This window comes from Bombus vancouverensis, chromosome 11 (assembly GCF_051014615.1).
Source record: "Bombus vancouverensis nearcticus chromosome 11, iyBomVanc1_principal, whole genome shotgun sequence".
Taxonomy (NCBI): Eukaryota; Metazoa; Arthropoda; class Insecta; order Hymenoptera; family Apidae; genus Bombus; species Bombus vancouverensis.
Window position 1 is genome coordinate 5,517,933 of NC_134921.1, and position 26,881 is coordinate 5,544,813.

The following is a 26,881-nucleotide window of genomic DNA, read 5'->3' on the forward strand; positions in this document are numbered from 1 at the left end:
GTATGAATGAAAAATTCACAGGAATTTATTTTTAAGAAAAAAAAGGAAGAATATACAGGTGCAAGCTTCAATGCTTGTGAAAAATGCGTACATGAATGACAAATTAAAATCAGGGAATTATCAATCAATCAGAGACAGAGTGAAGTATCAGCAACTAAAAATCAAGAACAAAGTGTATGAATGTGTTTTATTATCAATTTATTGGTTACAAATTTTATTAATGCTCGATGAAGGCCAAGAACACAAGAGTATCGGCAATGAAAAAGCTTAACTTTTTACGTGAAAAAGGTCAAGTTAGCAACTTGAGAAACCCTAGATCAGTTGTACGATTAAGGGAAGGAAGGATTTCCACAAAAAGATCTGAGTTTTCTTCACGAATCACGCACGATTACACGGTACTCTCCGGCCGGTTAACAACGCCCTTATCTCCGCCCTCTATTGCGAAAATTTATCGGCAAAGCGCAGGTCTTCCGGCACGAATTTCCGAAGGCAGTTCTCCTCATTCTCTACGGATCTCCTAAGTAACTACGTAAAAACATGTCTAATCTATTTTCCTCCGGCGGCGTGAATGCGAGCCGATTTCTAACGTGTCCGGAACAGATTTTCTGGCCGACCTTAACGAATAGGGTTACTAGTCGTACTTTTGTTCGTATGTCACTCGCCTTTCTATTCGTAGCCATTACGTATCGAACATGAACATAAAAATTATTCTTCCCTTTCCTTTTTCTCTTTTACGAAAAATATTTGTAAAATTGTTTGGAGTTTAATAGAATTTACAGTTGCCATGCAGATATGGCGTCTTTCACATGCTAATAAATTTGTGAAAATATAAAATGTAAAAGGAAAATATGAGTCATAATTATAATAACATACAGTTATGTAGATAAATATAAAATATAAATTATAAATATTTTCCGTAAAATCGATGGAAACTAATCATGTGGAAAAAGTAACATTTTATTTTTATAGCAACCAAAATGAATTATACAATATGGAGATATTTTATTGTTGCAATTCATTGTGCAATTGATTATTGCGAGAAATTTTTCATCGAGATGAAATTAACAATATTCCATGCGAGTCTATTCCATTTGAGTTTCTCTCTTCGAATACGTGAATATTATTGTGACGCAAATATCGCAATGAGATACGATACAATTATGTTAACAATTTGATAGTACGAGATAATTGACCAATTTAACCACGGAAATAATTAGAGGCCTTGTTTATAGTAAGCTATACTACGCGTTGAGAAAGCGGTTTCAAGGAAATTACTTTCCTTGAAAGAACCGTACGACGGAACAGTAAAATAAAAAAGAAAAACGGAGGCATATTTCAAAGCAAATATCGCAGGCCGTAAAAAAGTTCTTTAACACAAGCGTTACTGGAGATCCAGTTTCAATTTCCACTTTGAAACTTCGCTTGATGCCTTCGTCAACTATTAATCCTTTAATTCGTTTACACCCCATCTGACAATTTGCTTAAACACTCTTCGACAGATTGTTGATAAAATCAACAAGAAGCACTATTAATTTCCCTTCACTCTGTTCGATTACTAACCACTCGGCAGCACTTCTAGAGCAAAACTTAACCAGCCATCAAATATCGATACGTTTTCGATTAATTCCCATTACGAACTGACCTTAACCTCAAATGATCTCGAAGTAAGTACTGAATTTCTTGAAACTTCCGACAAAGTATCTATAAAAGGTTCGTTTGGACACAGTTGACGCCAACTACCCGAAGAAGCTTTTTCCAATATACTTAGTTATCACTTCCATGATTCTCTGGAGGGATGGTTTCCTTGGAGCGAGAAGGGCAGAGGGAAGAAAGGGGCGACAGCCCTTGGATGCTTCGCGAAGCAATCCAGATAATAATGTCGGTCGTCTTTTACGCTCGTTCCCAACTGCCAACCACGATGGCCAACATTGTTACGCGATATTTATTACGACCGCTATTAGGTTGTAAATCGTAGCAGACCACGATACGGTATAATTGCCTTTCTTATTTATTACGTTACAGCTATGTATGTACACGTGTTAGGCTTAACCAAGTTAAATTCGATTCAGGAATTACGAATTTGTTCGTCAAACGATTCATTTTGACGAATATACAGCGGCTACAAAGAATATCTGAACGCCATTGTATTTTTAATAGCATTTACATAGTAATTAGTTAGGTTCAATTAACTTTAGGTACATTAATACGTTAACTGAGACACGATGGTTAGATGAGACAGAATGATTAGAGTAAGATCAATTTTATGGTAGAAAAAAATGTTCAACAGTGCGAATGATTTTGATGTTATGGTGATAATAACAACTGTGATTAGTAACAAAGTAGATATCAGATCAGTGCAAGCAACTGTGATTAATTATAACTGCTGCTTTACAGAAAAACAAAATTTCGAATTATACATAAGTTGGATCGAATTATTATTAAGTATGCATAACGTTGTGAAAATTTTACATGTTCAAACCAGAAGCGATTTACATATTATACAATACAATATTATATATACATACATATAATGCCCACCGTGTCTGACTATATACGCTCTGCTTTCCTTTTCGTCGAAAAATCCCAATAACTAAATCCTCTCCAGCAATAAATTCAAAATCTTTTAACTGCATTATTAATTGATTTCCTAATGTAAGAGAAATTGGTATAGCACGATGCGTATAACTTAATTGTTAAACATTTTCAAGTTTCTCTTATTTTCGACGCTGAGGAGTAAATATTATAAAAGTTAATCTTAAAATATTTTCACAATGTTTGCAAGTTGGTATAATTTATACCTTACAACTCAACGATTTTCTCTATCTTGTAGAAGTTAAAAGATTGACAATCGTTGAGATAAAATAAATTAAAGATGGGCATGAACTATAAACATTTTTATCGATCACTATTTAATTGATAAATTCTACCAATTGCAATGTTTGAAAATAATATGATATCAATTATAAATAATTATAAAGATTAATAAATATTCTTAAGTAAGGCATTGTAGGAAAGTAATATGTACGAATAGGAAATGTAGGGATACCAGTGAGGAATGTGCGGTCAGTATCCTAAATTTCACAGAAACCAGATGCAGTGGAGTTGCAGGTATTCATCGAGCAAGCTTGCTGTATACGTCACTTAGAAGCTGACCAATAATTCCTTACTGTAGATGAATTACTATTGCTATAAATATAACGCTACAACCATCGACGATTAAAACACGGAAACATAAATATTTACATTTCGGGGGAAAAAAGATTTAACAAACGAATATCACAAAATTAGAGGAAAATATAAATATATTTTACGAATGAGGTGGATTATTATACGTGTTGGTTTATTAAAGAAACGAGTGATAAAATTGTAATAGTCAGTGTATATTAAAATCACTTTAAATACAAGTACAGAGATAGTGTATACCGGTTGTAGTCGTCGCTCATTCAATGCTACTGTTCAACTCTACGCACGCTATTTAACTGTATGACTTGCTATAATGATTGTGCTAGAAAACATATTCGTCTATTTGTATCGACCGGTGGATCACAAACAGTTCAAATGTAACTCCGGTTGACGATCACGAATAACAGCGATAATATTTTGTCTGGAGTTTGTTTACCTTTAAACCTACCAAACCAAAACAACGTTGACACTCCAAGGCACAACAATATGAGTTTCTTCCGATTCGAATCTTTCGTTGACTCCTGTGCCGCTACACAAAGGGTATTAATTTTAATTAATAAGGGAATTAAATTTTTATATTCCTAAATGAAGTTCGTTGCTTAAATTCGTAAAAAGATTACGAACTGCTTATTAAGATCACTGCAGTTCTAGTGTTAGAGTCTTTTAGTTAGAGTCTCGATAACGAACGTATCGTGAAAACTCCAACTATCTATAGTTCGAGGTAACTTCAATTTCAGGAAACTCTATCTACTTCCAAGTCATACAAACGGAAGGTAACACAAAAAGGTTAAAAAGAAGAAAGTCAAACTGCCTACGGAACAATTTTCTTTCCGTACGCATATAACAAGGAAATGTAATATAGGAAAGTGCAGTTTTCTGTCGTCGAAAATCGATACCACCGATGCTGTATAGTACCCGAATAACACAGTTATGATATTTTCTACGATGCTAATCTACAAGTTTCGAGGCACACCACTTGCGCTCATTCTCCTTCAAACTTTTTTCAACGCGACGAGCGCGATTAAATTACATTAAAAAGAGTGAATAGAAAAAAAAGACAAAAGTTCAGAGAGAAAAAAGAGATATATAGGAGAGGGAGTGACAAATCAATTTATCGACTCGACTAAAAAACTTGATTGTTCGTCATGACTGTCACCGAGCTGTCAGAAGGATTTTTAAAAGCGAATCATTCGTCACGGGAAAACACATTTTCGCGGTTGAAGGTAAAAGACTGTACCAATTCCCAACTTAATTAAATCGAGAGAGGAAGATAAAGGGAGATAGAAAGAGAGAGAATAAAAGGGAAAGTGATATGGCTATCGCTTAATATTTAAATAACAAAATATAAAGGGTGTCTCTGAATGTATTACTTTCAAAATCTTTTTAATATGACAAATCTGTAGAAAAGTGATCGAAAATGTTTGTGGATAGTTCATAAAATTATTTTATATTTTAAAATTATTCTGATACATGACAAAAGTAATTTTCAGGCACTATACACAGTGTTACAAAAATTATTTTTAATCCATTATATTATTTATTACAACATTTCCATGCTAAGTAATTAAGTCCATATTAAATTCTAATACTATCAAAATGAAATGTAAAACCTAATAAAAAAATTGTTCATTTAAAGATAAGGATACAAGGATACAAATTCTTCTTGTAGCCACCGTATTTCTATCTATGAAAATATAACATTCAGAATTGATAATACACTAAATTTAAATGAAAAGGATTTTGTTTAAATATATAGCAAAACGAGAAACAAAGAAAAGGCGTAATATATTTTATTGAGATTTATCTATCAAGTACCCTGCACATTCTTACAGAGATCCGTCTTTTATGCAATCTTTTAGACGTGAAATGATTACAAGAACCGTGTAACTGGCTTTACGATACAAAAAACTTCCGACTTCTTTACGAGAATTCATTTTCGGACAAGGAAATCGATCTTAAACTTTCATTAAATAACCAAAAGAGAAAGAAATTTGCTGCATTGAATTACTCGTTTCTTCTTTCTAATTTTTTTATCTCTTTTTCCTGAAAAATGTGTATGCGGGAAATAAAAATATCTTCTGACCCGAAAATATGTATGAAATGTATATTTAAAAAATACATGGAGAAAACGGTTAAAGTATTAAAGATTCTTTTATTCCTTTTTACAATTATTGTAAGTACAGTAACGTAAATGTTAGACTTGTTTTTGAAATTCTGTCAAGAGCATTCATATTTTCATAGCTTCGAATGTGTTAGAATTTCACGAAAAAGAGAAATAACTGGCGAACGAAAGGAAAGAACTAAATTCGAAGAGGCGTTTAAATATGGAAACTCGACTGACGTCTTTTCACCACAATATTTTTAAAATGTCACTTTCCTTCATCGAATGAATTTTATCGGTGAAATACGTCCCAAGTGAAAATCGAATCGAAATTCTCCACTTTTTTCAATATGAGTGTGAAGAATGACTAATCGAGAGAATTGCAAAGAAAATTATATTAATATTTCTGTCAAGTATACTTTTATTATACAGTGGCGAATACACGAAAGATTAATACATAAGCTGTATGGAAATATATACTAATGCATATGTGACGCGATAATAAAAAATATCAGAATACATGACTATGTCCAATACGATAAAAAATGTTGATTAACTGGAAAAGATGAATTGAATTGTTATTTCAAAATCAATATTTCAAACGTAATAATTTAGTTAGTCATTGATTGCCTACTTTTAATTCATCACTATATTTTTATTTATAATATAAGATATCAAATTAAATCTGCAGGAACGATATCATCATATTTAGAATTACTTCGTGGTGATTAATTTTTGATCTTGTAATGAAACGGATTTAAAACTTTAAAATGATCGAGTAACAAATGGAAATAATCACTGACAAGTTACCTACTATTTTTTCAAATAAAATTCAAAAAAGCATCTATCTTCCTTCGAAAGTCAAACACTTGCAACTTATCGTATCTGGTAGTGAACATAAAAATTTGTACCAATTTCAAAATAGCTTCCAAATCTTCAAGACGTAAGAAACATATTTTTTTATTCTTTTCTCTATCAAACTAAGTATGAAAAACGATCAAAGTATTGAAAATCGAAGCCTATTCATCCGACTCGATTGATCTTGCTATTAAAAAAGAAAAATGGCATAAGAAAGGATAAAACGAGAGAGAAAAAGAGTAGACAGAGTTTCAGGTAATAAAACTAGAAGAGAAGTTCGCATCTAATCTCGGTAAACGCAGGTATATATATATCGCCGGGAGGGAAGTTTCATTAGATCAACCGGAGAACTTCGATTATTCTAGATCGACGGCGACTGAAAGGTGTAGCGTGCGTGTGCTCTTAGATTTCGAACTATCTCAACAATAGCGCGTCTTCCTGACACAGCTAAACGATTCACCCACCCCTATAATTGGACGCCTGCCGTCAGTTTTGCGCTCACGGATAGTTCCTATTTCGAGAACTGGATCCCGAGTATCGGTACGCGAGACCGGTTAACTTCGATGCCCGAATTTCATGAGAACTCGATACATTACCAACTTCGAAACAGTAAAGCGCAGAGTTCCGTCATTTCCTCGAACAAAACATACTATATACTGGTGTACGATATACATATATAACTAAACTGCGTTAAATCCGAAGACTTATATTTTCAATGAGATCCTAGAAATTCATTAGGCTTATTAGAAAGTTCTGTTGCTAAGTTTAACTTATACACCTATTACTTGTACACCTATGATTTTATCCAAATATATACAAATATAGAGAATTGTATACTCATTCGTTTATAGCTTTATTTATTCATGATATATTCATTTATATATTTGACAAAATTTATAGTTTACATTATTGAGCATGCTAGAACAACAATAAAACATTATATTAGGTTGTCTGAAAACTGTTTTTCTTTCGCAAACGTATTTTTCACAACAGTGCACCTTCATACAAACGTGAAACTAAACCTGTGAAATGTCACGGTGTTTATCTCAGCAGAACAAAACGGATCGTACGTAATTCGGCAAAATAATATAAAACAAAAAACGTCTATTATTTCCTCATAAAACGAAAGAAACTTTTCGGACAACCTAATACAATGCTGAAAAAGATAAATTATCAATTAGATGGAAGATTATCCTCCGCGAATTATTCTAGAGAAGTTTATAAATGCAGAGAAAACAAAGTAAAATAAAATAAATGATAAAATAAATATCTCGAATGGAGATGTAGGTTACTAACGTGCAAAGGATTAGAAATCAAGATTACAGTATCAAATTTTGTCTAACACCATGTCGTATAAAAGAAACTTGTTGTATTAAGTTATACTCTAATATTCTAACGTAGTCCAGTTCATCTTTTACCACTCTCATCCTCTGTAAACTAACTTTCTTCGCAAACTACCCAAAAAGAAATTTCAATGAAGAAAAAGTAAAACAGAGTAAAGCGAAGTAAAGTAAACCTAAGGTGGAATGACCCAGTAAATAAACCGCGGTAGAATATATGTGGAATACTTGAGAACAAAGGATTAGAAACCAAGATCACACTAACAGATTTTGCCTAGCGTTGTTTTACAAAAAGGAAACTCACCCTATCCACTCATTCCTAATATTTTCCAATTCATCTTCCGTCACTCTCATCTCTATATACCAACTTTCTTCGCGAAGAAGCCAATGTAAAAAAATCCTCAGGCAGAGCAGAAGCAAAGTAGACTAGATCCTATCAATGGCCTATTTCACCCTTATGACCGACACATCCGGTCCCCCGAGGGATTGTTCGAGAAATGAATAAAAGACACTCTCGTTCTCATTACTTTTTTTCCACATCCTCCTTCATTTTTACCTCTTCAGCACAGGAGTTCCTTATTCGCAATTCTGGCCATCGCAGGATTAGCTTCTAACGTTCGACGACAATAATCTATCGAAGTACTTCTTAAAAGATTAAGGATGGTAGTCAGCCGACGAACGAACCAGTCTTCGAGACTTTTTCTGGGAAAAACAATGAAGGAAATTCAACCTTTCCATTCTTCTGTATTTTTATTACCAGCACGTTTATTTTTCTCTCTAACCTAGGAAAGGAATCGTGATCTACGATTTAAGCGTCTGCTGGTAAGACAATGAAAGAAACAGAGAGGCCTTCGGATAATAGCAAGCGTGAAACACGAGATGACGGTTTGGAGGGAGAAGCAAGAGAAAGGTAGGGTAGTAGGGAACGAAGCAAACGGGGATTGTAGAGGGTGGTGGAGGGTTGATACGTTTCACAGGACGGTAGTGTTGATGCAGTCGCACAGCCAGTCAGTAGCTGCTACGGCACGGAGCCGCGCGCGCGTGCTCCTACTACTCGAGCGGCTTTCTGTGGCACGATGTCGGAAAGTCGTGAAATCATGACAGAGAAGTATCAGCTATCTCAACGGAACTGAAACCACCGTCACTAGAGATTCTCTTCTATGCCAGCTCGTGTTTGCGGCTTCGTTTCATTGTGATTCAACCGTTGTAAGAATTTAAGAAACTTTCAGAATATTGACTATCCCTTCTTGGGAAGTACGGAATTTTTATTTCGTTTTATTGTGAGAATTTTATAAGCATAAATCGAGAAACTGTTTGAAATTGAAGACTCCACCGGATGGAAAACGTAGGATATCGTATATCGCGGTGTCGTAACTGTGGCTAAAGAAATGTGTAAGAAGAATCAAACAGGTGGACGGAAGGATCAAACCCACGTTTCTCGCGCTTTCGCGTTTCCTCTCCGTCTTATCGAAGAATTCTGTCAAATTTCTGTTACTAAATTCTATCAACGCGAAGAAACGTAAGCATCATTTAAATATCCTTTTAAATCGTATGACACATTCGAGGGTGTAATCGTTCGATCCACTAGGAAAAATTCAATATATTAGGAAACTAATGTTCGAAAAAATATTTAGAATACGATTTAGACATCTAAGGAAGAGTCTCTGATTTAACGATCTGCTCGAGAAAAAGTAGAGGACGCGCTCTCACGCTCAAACGAGAGTCATTGAAAAAACACAGGAAACGAAAATGAGGGAAAAAATAATTCCCTGGCAATTACGGTTAGCAGATGAAATAACGCGAGAACCACTTTGCAAGATTGCTTCTGGGGTTCCTCGACGATAGAGCTTGACGAGAGAAGACCGGTGAAAAATATCACATTCGTTAAGCGGCAACCGCTTGGTTTTATTGTAATTTGCCGGTGCTCGTTTCGCACGCGAGAACGTTATCCAGGAACCAATTCCATCATGAACTGGTAAATACATTTCGAGAAGGGTAAGGCGAGAACACCATTTTGAAATATGCTTTTCCACGTTCGTGTAGTAATTCCGAAGCAGCCATTGAAAGAATCCTGGAAATTTCTAAAAGGTCCCCGCGTTGGTAATTTCCAATTACCGAATCAAGAGAAAAGGATTGTAAAACTGAAGGGAAAAAGAAAGAAATGTTTCTTTTCACGGGGAATTTGTAAGTGGTCCAACTTTTAAGAGTATAAAATTTGTTAATTAAAAATTTTATTATCAAAGAAATGGGGGGAAAGAGAGCGCGAAGTCGTATTGCATTGATATTTCCTTCGCGCCGTAATTAATGTTTCCCTTGGAAAAAAACAAGTTTAAATGCCGAACTACCGCTAACCGAGCCTATTAATCGCGCAAACCGCGCACCCCTAGCCGAGTAAATAAGCTTTAAAGATTAATCTCATACTCGTAGGAACGAACAGATGCGCCTCGCGAACCAGTTATTTTCCACCGAAGGAGTTCCATTCTTTTGTGCTCTTCTTCCTAAACAAGTTCGTTAACAATCGAATCAATTCTATTCACAGATATTTGCCGAGTTATCTCAAAAAGTCCTTTGTTCGTATATGTCATGTTGTATATTATCAATATAAAATTCGTTTTTACTGTATAATTTATTTTTAAATAATTCACTTATATATTTTGGAAAAATAATTTACGTTCATGTAAAAATAAAAAATGAAAAGAATTTTATTCGTAATTCATGATATAGTTGAATGAAAATATTTTTGGTTTATTGAGAAATTGTGTTCGACTGATTTTAGGGAAATAATTTCCTTCGAGAATTGCCACTTTTCGATACTCTTTTTATGAGAGAGTCCCAAAAGTTATATAGATTTCCATATCAGAGATTTCATAATGATTTAATTTTTTACAAAAAATTTAAAAAATCATATGTATGCTCCGAATTTCGATATGAATGTTATATGATATGTTAGTAACAATCATTCATTTAATTTCCTATCGTTTTCACGATCTTCTCGTCTGCAATAATCAAACAGTGATACAGGACAAATTACAGTTACGTGTAACATAACATTAATTCGATTAATCGATATAATTTTTTTATGATCAGTGAATAGTGGTAGGATATAAATATTTATATTTTATTTCCACATAAGCAAATCGTTACAATCCTCAGAATTGCGAAATATATTAAATAAGCATGAGAATGTTTAGATAATTATTGGTGTCCATTAACGGTAATACCGCAACAGGAATTGTACAAGCCGAATTTTCGTATTTCATTGACTATCTACTTGTGCATGACTATTATTGAACTGCTCATTAAATACTAGGAAGAACCGTTTCGTGTAATATGATATTACCAGTTCTTTTGTTAGGGATGATTTTTTATACAATTAATGAGATGACAGTATCAAACAGTACAGAGAGATGACAAGAGTATCGAAATACTATATTTTCCATAAAAAATATGCACTGACAAAGGTACAATAATTTTTTGTTAAATTAATTTTAAATATAATTTGATTAAAATTTCAATTCGTTTTATGAAAAAATAACGAAATATACTGTTGGAGAATAAAACTGTAAAAGAATAGTTTTAATTGCAGTTTCGACTCCTTGTCTGACCACACACGAGCATTATTTACTTAGAAACGAATTGGTAAAACAGTTTGGTAACAAATTCCGTTCTTTAAACAGCAAACTTAGATATTTCCGAGGACAATTCATCATCGTGATTGAAAATGATTATTCCACTCTACAAGAAAGTACATTTTTTAATATGAACAAAACATTTATCAATTTCCTATCAAAGTTCTTTTCAATATTCACCTCCTAAACTCTGTTTCCTATCCAATAATCAACCCGGTTTTTGTATTAATTTTTTAGCAAAGTTTTTTCCCATAATCCACCTTTCAAACCCAATTCTATTATGATTTACATGCGATAAATCTATCAATTTACCATAAAAATTTTCCTCTGAAACACTTTTTCCTTTCAATAACCAGCCTAATTATTCTACTGACCATACCAGCAAAGTTTCTCCGAAAATCCATCTTTTAAACTTTTTCTTCCACCTAACTATAATTTATACAACAAATCTACCAACTTATCACCAAAATTCTTTTCAAAATTCCCTTTCCTGACTCTGTTTCCCTTTCAATAACCAGCTCGAGTATTCCATTAATCTTCTACCAAAATTTTTCCCAGAATTCGCCTTCCAAATCCTGTTTTCCATCTAATTACAATTTATAAAACGAATCCAGCAACCTTTCGCCAAACCTCTTCTACGAAACTCTGTTTTCTTTTCAATAACCAGCTCGATTATTCCTCCAACCATTCCAATAAACGTCCTCCGAAAATCCACATTTCAACCCCTCTATTTCCATCCAATAGCCACCTCGATTATTCCACGTCGAGTGAATCCTCGAGAGAAAACCCTCGAATGGCCACAATACACCGTCCTCCTGTACGCATCTGACAAAGTGGCCATCGAAAGATACGACAGCGCCACTTGGAACACGTCGACTAGAAGCGATGCAAGGCGTCGGAGGTACTCGATATCGATCGTCGTCAAGGAACTTTCTAGACAATCTACGATCGTTTCACGACTAGCCACAGCCGCTGCAACCGAAAGCTGTTTCTTCAGTAGAAAAATGCAACAGGTAACGCGATCTAGTTCGAGTTACGATGGTTGGGTCACGGTTTCAAAAACGCGAGATATCGTCGAAAAATGCATGGGCCAGGGGAGGGGGAGGATGGGAGGGAATAACGTGTCAGAGAATGAATTTCGTAGAGAAGACGAACGAAACATTCGCGAATCCTGCGTGCAACAGGTTAGCTTTCGTAATAAATTACCAGCGGGAAGCTCTGACGAAACATCGATGGAATAAACGCGGTGAAAAAGGAAGTTCGATGAGCTGTGGAAGACACGAAAGGAGACCGCATGTCGAAGTTTGTAATTAGTTTCGTAGAGGGGTCAGGTCGTTATCGACGCGACCGACCCGATGAAAATCACAAGCAATTTAAACTTTCGTCGTCTTGGTACCGCCTGGTCCGCGCGTTCCACAACTTTCCAACAAAATTATCCAATCAAAAAATCTCGCTGTTTCTTTCGTGCTACTTGTAATCTGGCCTTTGATCCCGTTGATATGTAAAAGTTATAATTATTTGGGCTATAGGTAATATAGATCACGATATAGCGAGGCCGTGAAATCAGTCAGATATGAAATTAACGCATGTGGCATAACAAGTAAGTTGTCAGAAATATAAGTAAATAAGCAAATCTATATCAGATACGTAAAAATTATTAATAGAGTCAATATATCATATCTATACAGTATGTTGAAATAAAAATTTATATTTATATTACAATTTGTCCATCTCATTTTACATTGATAAAATAATAATTAACATCCAATTCTTTTTTTACTTGTAATGGAACTATTGTTAGCCATTCGTTTGGCACCCTTTTTATTGTTCGAAATCTTGAAGAACAGAATTGGTCAGTAAGATAGCGTCGCCTCCTAATTTACGATATATCGCTATATCTTGGCCCATACTATACGTGTAATCAATTGATTAGATCTCAGACTTCTGATCCGAAATCTTATCTTTGTCTTAAACCTAACGAAAATCGAAGTGGTTTATAAAAAAATTATCCTCCTTGGTTTCTCCCTGTTTCTCAGAAGGAAATATATTTTGACATCTGTAAGTTTTATTTCACTTTTTAGCAAAATATTCATTAAAACACAATTACTGCAGGCGTTATAAGTTATATCTTGAAAGAATGGCGCTCAATTAAACCACGAAATTGAAGGTTTCATAATTAAAATTGTTTTTGAGACGAAACATTTTCAAATTGATTTAAATTATTATTTCTGTTTTAAATAAAGTTATCATTATCCTATTTCAAGAATCAAAATCTGTTTACACAATTCAACATTTAAAGACTAAATCCTTCGTGTTAAATTCATTTCAAAGTTAATTTACGTTAAGTATTAGAATTTCACAAACAGAACTCTTTCGTTTCATCAAAAGCTCGCTTCTAAATCGAGATACATCATTAAATAGGAAGGAAATAAAAGGTAACAAGTACGAAGTTATAAGAAAAGGTTAGTAGTGGGTGTCAATTAAATTTCTGTATGAAATTTAATATAAAGAAAATGTTGTTTGCGAAGGAGTAATGAAACAATAATTAACAGACTGTTCCGTAATATAAATCCATGTGGACAATTTAAATATTCTTACATTTGTTAATTTCGTGTTAATTTCAAAATTTGTTTTTCCCTATATGAAAAACTTCAAAAGTGAAACAAAACAGTTTTAAACAGTGTTTATGAATTTCACATTAAATATTAATTGTGAGAAGTTGAAAAGCGCCATTGGGCCCGCTACGTGCAAACTGGTGAGAAATTCACGATGCTGATTTGACGACAATATGAAACTACGAGCATTCAATCTCGTAGAAGACGATTCGCAAATTGAAAAGCTTTTATTTCACGAATAAGTAATACAATACACGCGACACGAATAGTTGATTGATTTTCAAATTTTAATGAACATTCAATTTAATGAACACCAAACAGAACGTTTTATTTATGTACTTCGACGTACCTACGCATACTGTTTGCTTTCTGACACTCTTTCCGAGAAATCAATGCTTCGAACCTAAAGGTTTTCCTAAACTCGAAACTTTATATGCGTACAATCGAAATATATTTTAACGCTTTGACAATATGAAATAAATATAAAATTAATTATAAATAACAAAAAAGAAAGTACGCAAATCAGGAATTAAAAATTAGAAAACGATATGATGATTCACCGTGGAACGAACGATTACATGAATTATGCTGATAAATCTCTCTAGTACAATCACCATTGGCCTGTAACTCGCCGCAATACAGCATCAATTTCCATTCTTTGTACCTCCGCTTAATCTCACCAAACTTCGACAATTACCATCGAATAATGCTCAGCTCAACTCCTTTGGAAAGTGAAACAAATGGAAATTTCTTCCCCGAAACAGGCAGACCACGATATCGTCATTCGCCATCACGATGCGCGATTTCATACACGAAGAAACTGAATATTGTGTCTCGACGACAACGCTTCCCAAAAACGGTCGATTCAACAACTTCGCTAAAGAGCAAGCATTACCGTTCTAAAGCTCGACTACATCAAACTTGGCGAAGGAAAACGTGTCATCGGCTAACCACAACCATTCAAGAGCCCAACCATTCAGAACTATGAAGTCATGAAGCTTCTGCTGGTTGCCCTGCTCGGTTGCATGTGCGCGGCCCATCGCGAGCCGAGCGACGATTATTATAGTTTCGAGGAAATTCGTTTCGACGACAATGATTACATCGACCGTGAGAAATCAGCGGATTTCATCGAAAGTTTCGACGGTGATAGTTCGATAGACGAGGAAAGGTATAACAATCACGATGACTGGATTCGCGAGTGGGCGTATCCTTTTCGGTTCGAGAACCCGGAAACACATCATCTGATTCGACACGGTCGTCGGCAATTTCGATCGATGGATCAAAACACGCCAATCTCAGGCAACTGGCTGGTGAAAAAAGAAGCTGTGGTCGAGGGTGACTTGGTGTTGGGAGGTTTAATGATGGTGCATGAAAGGGGGGAAACGGTTACCTGCGGCCCTGTGATGCCGCAAGGAGGCGTGCAGGCACTCGAGGCGATGCTTTACACGTTGGATAAGCTCAACGAAGAGGGTATTGTGCCTGGTGTGAAAATTGGAGCACACATCCTAGACGACTGCGATAAGGACACGTACGGCCTCGAAATGGCCGTGGATTTCATAAAAGGTAAGTTGGAAACCTTCCCATAAAAGGTGAGATGAAAAGCCCGATTATCGGTTTTGGTAGATTATGTTAGTTTACGTTATGTATAAAATATTTTTATTAGTTTGAGATTCAAATATTCTTTTTGCAAAGGATGTTAAGGTGTAGGAAGTAATCTGGAAGATAATTCACAGCTATAAATAAAACAAGATAGAGATTTATTTGCTGTGGAAAGAAAGAAAATTTTGAATGCCTGTTCATAGAAATGTGGCTGATATTTAATCAAGTAAACACAGCTTCGAGAACAGATAAAGCGTCATTGAAATAATCTCTGGTTGCGGTCGTCGGTCTAACAATTAAGCGACCGCATAATCAACGTCATGTCGTTTGTTGTATCTTAATAGGACAAGGTTGCATAGCGAAGCCACGACATTAAGACGACGTAACGATTTTCCTGAAACGTTACCTCGGTTGCCCCTTGTACTCACGACAATAAACGACAGACAAAAGGAAAAATAATCCTCGTAGCATGGCGCTCGCTTTTATCTGTTTAAATGTGCACCGATAATTATCGTGACTGTTAACGTCTCTTCGAAAATTTGATCGACAAATCGAAACATAGAAAAACCACTGATGAAAATATTCTGGGATTTATGTCAGTGGTGAATAAAATCAATGGTATAGAAAAAATATTCCTATACAATAATGTGTAAATTTGTAGAATATTATTTATTATATAATAGATTGAAAGACAAAAGACCAAAGATGGAGAATTTTGGAACTTTCATCCTTTATATGGTGATGAATAATAGTCTATTAGAATAGATGTTTTGACAAAATTCTGTGCAAATCTGTAAGAAATATGATACTTTATCCAACTGTTTTTTTTAAATATAACTTTTGGACGTATAATTTCACATTTACCTCAAACTTCAGACACTCGAAATATTAAATTCGAAACTTATATTTTACGTAAAAAATTAAATAAAAACCTTTTACGTTTCTTCAGTTCCTTTTGTATATTCACAGCAAATTTGAAAAGAAAAGCCTATTTGTATTAACTTTTGGCCATCATTGCACACACGCTTTCTATCATTGGTTTTCCCTATTTCTTTGTCATTGCTTGGAAAATATCCAGAAACTAGGAAGAAATATTGACGAAGAATGAAAAGTATCGGGCCGACATTTACAAAGAGGAAAAATATTCCATATATTTATATATAAAAATAAAAACTTTTAGTCGAGGGTTGCATTAAATGTTGGAGAAAGTTCGCGAGCATCGAGGAATTTCTGTTCCTTATTAGAACTCAACTTCTAGAGAAGAGAAAAGATCATGGATACAATCAGCGCAAAGAAAAGTAAAACGCAAATACAAAGCGTAATTACTTTTTATTTGAATTCATTTAACATGATTCAATTATCGTGGAAACAACAAGTGTTTTAGATATTCCAGAAAGTTTAAAAATGAATCCAGAAATGAAAAATGAATCAAAGGTAATCACGTTTTGCGAGAGTGTTGTAAACCTTGTCAACAACAAGGTTTAACGCGAGATATGCCGACCATGTTGTTAATTTTGGAGCTTTTACGACAAAGTACAAATAGGACACTGTTGTAGTCAAGACAATTTCCTGTTACGTTCCAAGAATGACAATTTCAGAAACTGCTCGTGAAACGAGTTCCACAACTGTCCTCGTGAAAATTTGCGTATATTTTTGATAAATATCTTTATCTGATAAAATTATGTTTCTTTACTTTAATAACTTGATTTCTTTAATAAGAAACTTGTATCACGAATATTTCATTACATCATTCTTTATATGAAAATGAACAAATGTATGTATATTTCTTTCCATGTACTTCGCTACATAATTATTTGGACTACCTCAATGGTTGATAGGCATTTCTTGAATAATTTAAATTTGATATAATAACCACGATTTTTAACCAACAATACAATGAAAATTAATAATAGCAAGAAATCCTTATTTTGCTTTCACAGTACAGTTGAAATAAACATCGTTAAAGTTTCAAAACGCTCAATGCTATACGAATCTCTCTAATACAATTTCTATTTTATTTCCATAAAGTAGCGATAATTTTGTATTTCCGTAGCTTTTGTAATATGTTGCATAAAAAACTATATTATCAAATTCGTTTCCGACGCAGAAATGGTAAACGTTTCATTAATTTCCAAAAACTAAAACTGAAGACATCATCTACCGCACAAATGTACCAAACGTTAAAAGTTGAAAGTAGAGAAGCAGAGCAAAAGATTGACGGTGCAGTTCCCTCGTTAATGACATTAAAGGGGATGAAATGACAAGGGAAAAAAGGACGGTGAGAAATTCGAAGTTTGCGAAGTCGCGAAAATTCAGCCATTCGTTGGTAATTATATGAGACAACTAAAAGTGATTAAAAGCGTTGATGGAATGGAACAACGGAAATTCGATTAATGCGTACAAAAGACAAGGCGCAGACAGTGACGAGAAAATTGCTTATACTAACGTAATCGAGCTTGCATGTCGACGCCGCGTAACATAAATTATTTGCCGACTTTCTCAGGCCTCTGGCCATTATCGTTACTCGCCGTTATTATCGCGCGAACTGATGAGCTGCAATAACGATGTCAAACTGACCACCGTAGGACAATGGGTAATTATTTATAGACCTGTCACATGGACCATCGATTTGTTTTTGGATGATATTCATGTACGTTATATGTTGCGTCGAGAGTTCCGTGAAATATTCTTAAGCGGTGCATTATGGACAAACTCTATTAACCTATTAAAAAACGTCATTTCTTGACATAAAGCTTTAACGCCACATACGAAAGCATTTAAAAATATTTGAACGCTTTTCATCGTACAATGTGAGACATTAGTAACAGGTATTTTTCTATAGCGATGGATTATCTAGGAGAAGAAGCTTGAAAATTTGAAAGAACTTGGGAACTTCGCAAAATTTTATGCTTCGATTCCTATGAGATAGCATCCGTTATGAATAAAAGGTGATGGTTTAAAGAAACGAAACATTATGGAGTGTTAGAATGATTTTTATGCATTTATGAAAAATTTAAAGATGCAAAAGAGCATCATGTATAAAAATGTTATAATGTATAAAATGTATAAAATAATCAAAGTATAGCACCTCTTATGATATTTAATAAACAAAGTAATTTTCTATCTAAGTTCTAGTTTCTTAACTATAACGATAATATATTCATGAAGATATGAATTTGCATAAATATTCACAGTACAGTGATAAGCTTGTATGGTAATAAACCATCGAGAAGAGGAAATAGAATTTAGAAATTATACTATAATGCTACACGTGGTTTTCGATAGAATATCACACTTTGTAGGTATCAAATATGTAAAATATAAATAGATATCAAGTATGATACCATATATGTCAAACATAACACATTTGTACATGATACTATTAGGTTGACCGAAAAGTGTCTTTCTTTTACAGACCGTCTTTTACAACGATGCATCTTTATACAAACATGGAACCTATTCTATCGAACGTTGTGATCTTTATTTTAATAGAACAAAATGGATCATATCTAATTTGATAGAATAATATAAAACGGAAAGTGTTGTGCATCCATTATTTCCTTATAAAACGAAAGAAACTTTTCGGACGACCTAATACCTGATCACAGATATAGAATTCTATTTTATTCTATAATTTCTATTCCTTCCTCCCATTGCATGACCCGCAACGAATCGATTGACCCAATGAATGAAATTCAAATTTTCTAACAACGCTCAAACTATTGAGTATAGGATTTCTGTGAATGAGCACTTCACTTTTGTTAGGGTTCCATTAAGAGGATAGCTAATTTATGGGTAGTTTATGCATCAATGCATGAATACAATTTTCATTAGCATGTATCTCGTAAACTACCGAGTTCGAACTACCCGTTCCAATCTTTGTTCGGTTTGCATCTGATATGAAAATTCATGAAAATATCGAGTCTTGTTAATTTATACTTGTAATGAACCTTCTCTGAAAGCTAAATTTAGAGCAATAAAAATTGTCTGAAATTCGTAATAAAATAAATGAAATGTTACAAATAAACTTTACAAATTATGAGTGATGCGATTATTCTATTTAAAAATTGTGAATTTGAAAAATTGTATCTTATCAATTCGTTAATATCGTTAATTGGTAAATTAATAAACAATATGTAAAAGTAATTTTCACTTAACGCACGTATTGCATATTACTTATAAGACAACCAAATATCTTCACATTATAAAGATAAAATATTTCGAAGGAATGTAAATGAATCGAGTTAGCGAGCTCTCAGAAATTACATACAAAAAGATGAAGAAAAAGAATTACTTGCGAAAAAATAAATCAGATTATTCTACATGCAACAAAAGTATAATCCACGGATGGAATAATCGCTAACAGTTTAATTAACACCCGACCAGAAACTCTGACGCTTAACGATCGATTAACTATCCACCTGTCATCTTTGACAGATAACGATCAACTGAGTTTCCAACTTGCAACTAACTCGCCTCCGATTCCAACGTATTATTACATCGTGCTAACACATTACATATTCCTGATATATGTTTGTGCGCCCAATCTCCTATTAAAGTTATATTCCTAGAAGACAATCTCACTTTAAGAATCTCGTATCTATCTATCGAAATAAGTTTATAAAAATAATTCAGAGAATCTCAGTACTTCTCATTTGCATTTAACGTTATACGAGCCTTTAAATCTATACTTTACAATAAAATACATAAATTTTCGAAATCTTCTATTAAAATTATATTTTCAGTATAATAAACATTTTTATGAATTCTCTATCTGTGAAATAACATTGAAGGAAGAATTCACAGAAACTAAATATTTCTCATTTTCATTCAGTATCATATGCTCGTAAATATCAAAATATCAAAAATCAATATAAATTTCAAAATAAAGCGCAATAAATTTTGTAAATCTCCTGCTAACATTATATGTTTAATTTCTTTCTTAGAGATCTACATCTACTTTTTAAAATAAGAAAAAATTCATGGAAACTCTATTTTTCATTCGCATTGAGCATCTTATCTTAGAACAAAATAAATTAATTTTCTACGTTTCCCGTTAAAATTATATTTTAATACACATGCTCCTCCTTATAAATTTGATATCCATCAAACTAATTGAAACTATTCTGGGAAAACCAGTGCTGCTCATTTGCATTTAATGGTCTATGCACGACTACTATTAAATGAAAGTTCGTTCGAAGTCGAATCACGTTCGACCAGAAACCACTATATCTTCTCATTGAAATAGAATTCTCCGATGAGTTTTGAATATAGCATCACTGAGTTCCTTGTTTAGGACATCATAAAAACATATGTGGCTCATTCTGCGAATATTCTGCTTAGCTGTGACGTTCGTCTTGACCGACCAGTGAAAGTAGTGGACCGCAAATGTTGAATATTTAAGCAGACATTTGAGCGTCAGCTCCTTAAATAGTTCAAATTCTTTAAACACGCGAATTTTTGGACAGAATGTACTACGAAAGTCATTGCTCTAACCTTTTCTCGTTAGTAAGGCCACGAAACTTTTTTCTTTGATAAGAACTCTAAATATTTGTTCTTAACAAGAAACCTGTTTTCGATTCGCTGATTATATTTAATCGTTTGAACACTGTCTTTTGATATTTTTTATTTAATTTGTAATTAACAGTACTTTATTTTTAAAGAATAGTATTATACTGACTCCATTCTATTTTTATAACTATTGTTCTATTCTTTGCCCCATTTTTATTAACATTAAATCACTTTTTACACAATTTTTATTTCTCTACGCTTCTTATATCTTTTATAGTAATGATTACATTTTTTGCGTTACGAAAAAATTCACTCTTTTTTAATGCAAAATTGTTTTTTACAGCAGCTAGTCAGTCGTAACTTCTACATATTAATGCGAATATGAGATATGGCAGGGAGGGAATAACAGAAAATATTGCTTAATTTCTCTTATTCGAATTTTTTATTGAAATATGACTACAACACGTACGAAAGCCAAGATATCAATCATACCGTTTTGATTAGTATGCTTCACAGAGAAATGGATACCTAAATGATTAGCAATTCCATTCAGGATTTTAATTCTTTTTTTGTCAGCAACTAATGAAAGTCAATTATAAATGGCGTTTGTAGGCTTTCCTTGAAACATCGTATTTTTATTAAAAATATTCCCGAGCATAGTACAATATTACATTTTTCTTACTTTCTGAATGGAACAAATTGATTTGATTGATATTTCAATCGCATAAATCATTTATGAACAATATATGTAATATTTAATTCGAACTCTGTTGTTCGTAAAAATATTATAAATTCAGAAACTTGTAGAATATTTTTTATACATCTTGTGACTGTGATGATAGATTATTCGGTTAAACATCGTAATAATCTTTTTATAAAATATTTCAAGTTCGTGAAAATTCGGGATTTAAAAGAAAATATATCAAAAACTAAATGAAGTCTGTATCTGTATCAATAGAAGAGCAGGAAACAATTATTTGAAAAGGCGTGAAACGTCATGTTACATAGTGCCCATGAAATCTCGCGAAAAACGCCGATAGGTAACGATTAATCACCGTTTTATCGTCCGCGCGGGCTATTAAAATTCTAAACGCGGTGACATGACATATTCTCCCATTTCTCGCCAATATCCTCCCATTACCTCAAAAACCGCGAAACAAAATTCTCTGCACACATTCGTATTCTGTTTCATTGTTGTAGATCAGTTTTATCCTGTAGAATGTTATTTCGTTGAGTTCCCATTGAAATTCACGATAATGGGCAATTTATGAAAGATGATGCAATTTCAGTCACGATTTCACGGAATTATCATTTTGTCCACTGTAAAAATTTTATCAGATGTATAGATACTAATTATATCTCTGTTAACGTGAATTAACATTAATAAACACGTATTGTAAACACATATTAGTAAAGTTATTATTCATACGGTATCAATATTAATGAAATTTCTGTTTTCTTTCGTAACACGTTGCGCTCTATAATTAATCCATAATAATTTTGAGATATTATATTTATCGAAAATTTTATGATTTAAACCAGCAAATTTCATAGTAATATGTCGAAAAATAATCATAGCGTAATATAATTTTTGTGTCGAGGTGATTCTAAGCATGTCTGACCATATACGGTCCTATTTTCCTTACTCGCGTATATTTCACTTCTTTCGAAAATTTCATCTTCTATACTTTCAAAATTATTTCATATGATAATTGTTTGTTATTAAAGATTTATTAATATCATTTTTCTACTTATAACATGTTGTAGTTATTAATATATTTGTTATACATTATAATATATAATATATATATATATATATATATATATATATATATATATTAATTGAATAATAATATAGATAATACTAATGCAGAATAATAATGGAATAATCTCTACTTCGACAAAATTTTGTATCAAAACTAACCAAAATGTTCTAAAATAACAAAATTCGAGGCCTTTTCCCAATTCTGTAGAATGTTGTATTTTAGAATTTTTTTTCACAATTTTGTAGAGTACGCAGTGATTAAAATTCTTTTCCCACCATAGTAAGTAGACATTTTACACTCAGTAAATTGATATTACTTCTCTATCGACTCGACACTATATTTTTGAAGGAATATAAAGAAGTATTGGAATCGGAAGTTTAATATTCCGTATATTCCTTTCGAAGATATGGAATGATTAGCTGTGATATCGAATCTGAATAAAAGACGAAAAATCTGAATAAAAATTGTTCTCGAGCTAAAGTACACGGTAACCGCAATCTTAACAGACTTCCGTTCCTCTTGTTTCATTGGACGTCGAGGACATTAGTGGAGCTTTTAATGGAACTATCGGTTATCGAAGCGAAAGGTATAAGAGGGAAGCTATAAGCTTTCCACCCAACTTTAATGTCGGTATAAACAGAATCGAAGCTATTCTCCAGGACGATTTTGTGGAAACATTTCAATTATCGAAGCACTATCTTTTCAATATTCGATGGCGACAAACAATATGATACGTTTTTTTCAATTTCTTAAGAAAATTTCACCTTCAGAATTTCCAGGACTGTTTCGATAACACAACATCGCTTTTCACAGAATATATTTTATATTTTCTGTGAAACAGCAATATTCCATAAAGAGAAACTCCATAGAAAAGGTATTTTGTCATATTTTCACAATGAATCATATCAGTGAGTTTAATATAATCATCACTGAAGAAATATTTGCAGAAATATTCATCACAGATAGACACATATTTCTCAAATATTCCACGACGGAAGAGATAAAATACATGTGAAACGCATTCCAATCGAATGCTTCTGACATGTAGCTTTGTTCAAGTAAGGTATACGAAATATTTCCTGAAATTCTTTGCATTCCGTATAAGGACATTGTTTTTGATGAATGACAGTTCGCTATAAACGTTCGCTCTAAACGTTCGCTCGGAAAATAACAATTAACATAAGCCTGAATTCCTATACAGATGAAGACAATCATAATAACGCTAGAAGGTCTTTCTCAGAAAAAAAACTTTTACTTCACTTTATAACTGTGGACTTTTTGTAGGAATGGAACTATGATAACTGTAAAAACTCCATTTTTCCTAATTTATGTAAAAAGGATCCATAAAGATGTGACAGAAAAATTAATTCATCACGAAAATGAAATTATTGTAAAGAACAAATTGATATTTTACATTTTATGGGGAGGAAGAAATTTTCTTAAAGGCCATCTAACTATTTGAGTTAAAAAAAATATACTAAAACCTCCAATGCGATTTATTCGTTTGCATTTCGTTCTATATGTCCTTTTTCAAGAAAGTTTTTCAATTTACATCGCTTACAGTCCTTTCATTGTTATATTTCTCGAAACTACTTGACAACATAACGAACAACACGTTTCTTTGATGCTACAAGTATCACAGTCTACATGAAGAATCGCGAAGAGGGTTTAAATTTATCGCCTATTTACGTCATGCAAGTATTTGCACACGGAAAGCGAAGAAGCCGTATAAAATATTCACCGAGAAACGAATAAAATATTTCTAGCTATTTTCGTCATTCTGAGTAGCGGGAAGAAATCTTCTACTTTGTGGCAATCTGATAAAAATTTTCACGATACTGAACGAACATTCACGTACGTCTTGCGAAACGTCTATAAGAACACGTAAGGCAAATCATTCGCTGAGGTGCACCACTGTGGATCTGCCTAAACAAATAACAGATAAAGAGAAAAATAGAGACGAGAAGTAAAAGTCGACCGTGCAAGCGCCAGACAAATTTCTCTGCTACGCTAAACCATATATTTCTTTTATGTCACCGAATACTATACTACTACTCAGATACTCACTAATTTCTTTTTTTTCATCGCGTATCGTTAAAGTCTCTCTTTCTTTTCTTTTATGATATATTGACTGAGGATATTGTTGCAAGTATGAGAGTATACAAGTAAGCTTTGCTTAAAAAGGATTAGAAGAATGTTGATCTTCGTCAATTGGAAATATCGATTTATATTAAATTACAGTGACTGATAATTAAAAAATAAATCTTGATGATTCTGGTTGTAACTTATGGTTAACTTATAACTTATGGTTTTATTTGCTTTTCCCATATTGATTCGTAAAAGTAACACGAACTCCTTTGCACGAAGCATATGATGCGTTACCATTCTTAATGGTTTAAGAAAACAATACTTCACGAGATTCTACAAGAGAGCGAACGTGTGTCAAAAAATTGTACGATTTATAAAATAGAATCACTACTTGTCTCATTATGCATATAATAATTTACGCATGCGACTAATGTGATCTAAAAACTTTATCAAGAGAATACTAAACATCCTGATTTTAATAATTCTAGAACTTGAAATTAAAATATTCTATCTGAATCTTCCAATTTTAGATGCATACGTATAATAATGTAGAAATATGTATAATTATATGGGGATGCATTAATCATATACAATAGTATTATGTATAATAGTGGGGTCTATTTGTCATATAGTAGTTCTATTTATCGTCGATCAAGTTGAACCTTAAATTGTATTCTATTAATCTAAACAGCATCAATGTTATTTAAAATTTTATAATATTCCCTTGTCTGACTAACCTCATAGTAAATTCCCACGAGAGTTTGAATAAAAAGCAAACACCGTTATAAGGAGGCGACTGTAGTACACTAGGTACATTCAGAAGAAAATGGCGAAGGTGTAGGGTCGTTAAGGGAAGCACAAATCAGATTGCCGTCGAAAAAAAAGCAGAATTGTATTTCCTTCGCTCAAGGGAGGTTGAGATTAACCGTAGATAAACTTCTTAACAGAATCCACGAGGAGATCCACGAATACTAGGTCAATCCAACATTTATCGTGGACGACGCTCCTGTGCCCCATAATCACGACAACCATACCAAAATTACGACCTTTTTCTCAGCCTGTGAGAACATTCAAACAGGCCATCATCCCATACAAAGAAAAAGAAGGAACGCATCCAGCAACGTGTAAGAAGATAACTTCTCATACACGTGCTATTCCCACCAAGATTTCGATCGAAAGCTGCCCCAGAGTCGGTCCTTCGAATGGAATGTGAAAATCGGATTATCACATTCCACATAGCGCCTTGTGACAAGTACTCGCGCATAAATAGCTTGTTCGATTTGCACAGAAAGAGAATGAAATTACATTGAAATTCCATACAATGGAACGAAGACATTTATGTTACAGAAACTGCTTTATTCGTAACAATAAGAAAATTCTTTTTTCTGTAGCTTGTTTCGTGATAAATATTTTTCCAAGGAATTATGGTATTATTATGCCGTTTGTTAGGCCGCGAAGAATAAGTTATTCTGTGTGGTATCTTGTGACAATTGAGGTGAGAAAATAAAATACTTGTTCGATTTACAGGGATATGCGAGGTTGCATTGAAATGAACTACTTTGTGTAAATTCTTTATTTCTTCGTCTACGGAATTTTTGTCACATCTCCTCCAATAAATTGCTTAGTATGGTACTTCTATGAAAATGATAGTGCATTAGAATTCACCGAAACAATAATTAATTTTTAAACAAACTACCTCTACAGATTTCTCAGTAAACTATTTTTTTTTTCTTTTTAATTATATTCTTACTATAACTTAATTGTCTCTTCAGAAAGGAGCAATTAAGATCGTGCAAATTCCTAAAATTTTTAAACTTATGCTTCTTTAAATCATTCAAACCTGCTGCAAATTGCAGTACCGATGAACAGTCCCCATCGGCCATTTTATTTATCATGTCGCAGGTAAAGACATACGTTGGAAAATAAAACGTCTCCTACGTTCACTTTTATTGCGACGTGGCTAACCACCTTTGCGCACGTTTTACACATCGAACAACCGATAAGAAAAGTCGAAGACAATAAAATATTAAAGAACACTGTTAGCCCGTGGTAAAATTTATAGCCCATTTACACATTTGTCGATGTTTGTTTGTAATCGTACGTCTGTCCAACAGAATTCTATATCGCGAATCTCGTAAATATAATTTCACAAATAGAATCCAGATAGAAATTTGTCTTACCTGCTACGTAA

The 26,881-nt window shown here is 33.3% G+C and overlaps 2 protein-coding genes and 1 long non-coding RNA gene across 3 annotated transcripts in view; 2 read left to right on the forward strand and 1 right to left on the reverse strand.

Annotated features, from left to right (window-relative positions):
• Positions 1-26,881, reverse strand: part of LOC143303306 (uncharacterized) — a 341,397-nt gene that overhangs the window by 151,383 nt on the left and 163,133 nt on the right. The window lies entirely within an intron of this gene.
• The window catches only part of LOC117159281 (uncharacterized), a 174,794-nt gene that overhangs the window by 24,190 nt on the left and 123,723 nt on the right, over positions 1-26,881 (forward strand). The window lies entirely within an intron of this gene.
• Positions 8,492-26,881, forward strand: part of LOC143303305 (metabotropic glutamate receptor 1-like) — a 49,467-nt gene continuing 31,077 nt past the window's right edge. Inside the window, exons 1-2 of the mRNA XM_076622564.1 lie at positions 8,492-9,001; positions 14,491-15,289. Coding sequence (XP_076478679.1) covers positions 14,719-15,289 — 571 coding nt within the window. The 5' untranslated portion in view covers positions 8,492-9,001; positions 14,491-14,718. The remainder of the gene's footprint in view (positions 9,002-14,490; positions 15,290-26,881) is intronic.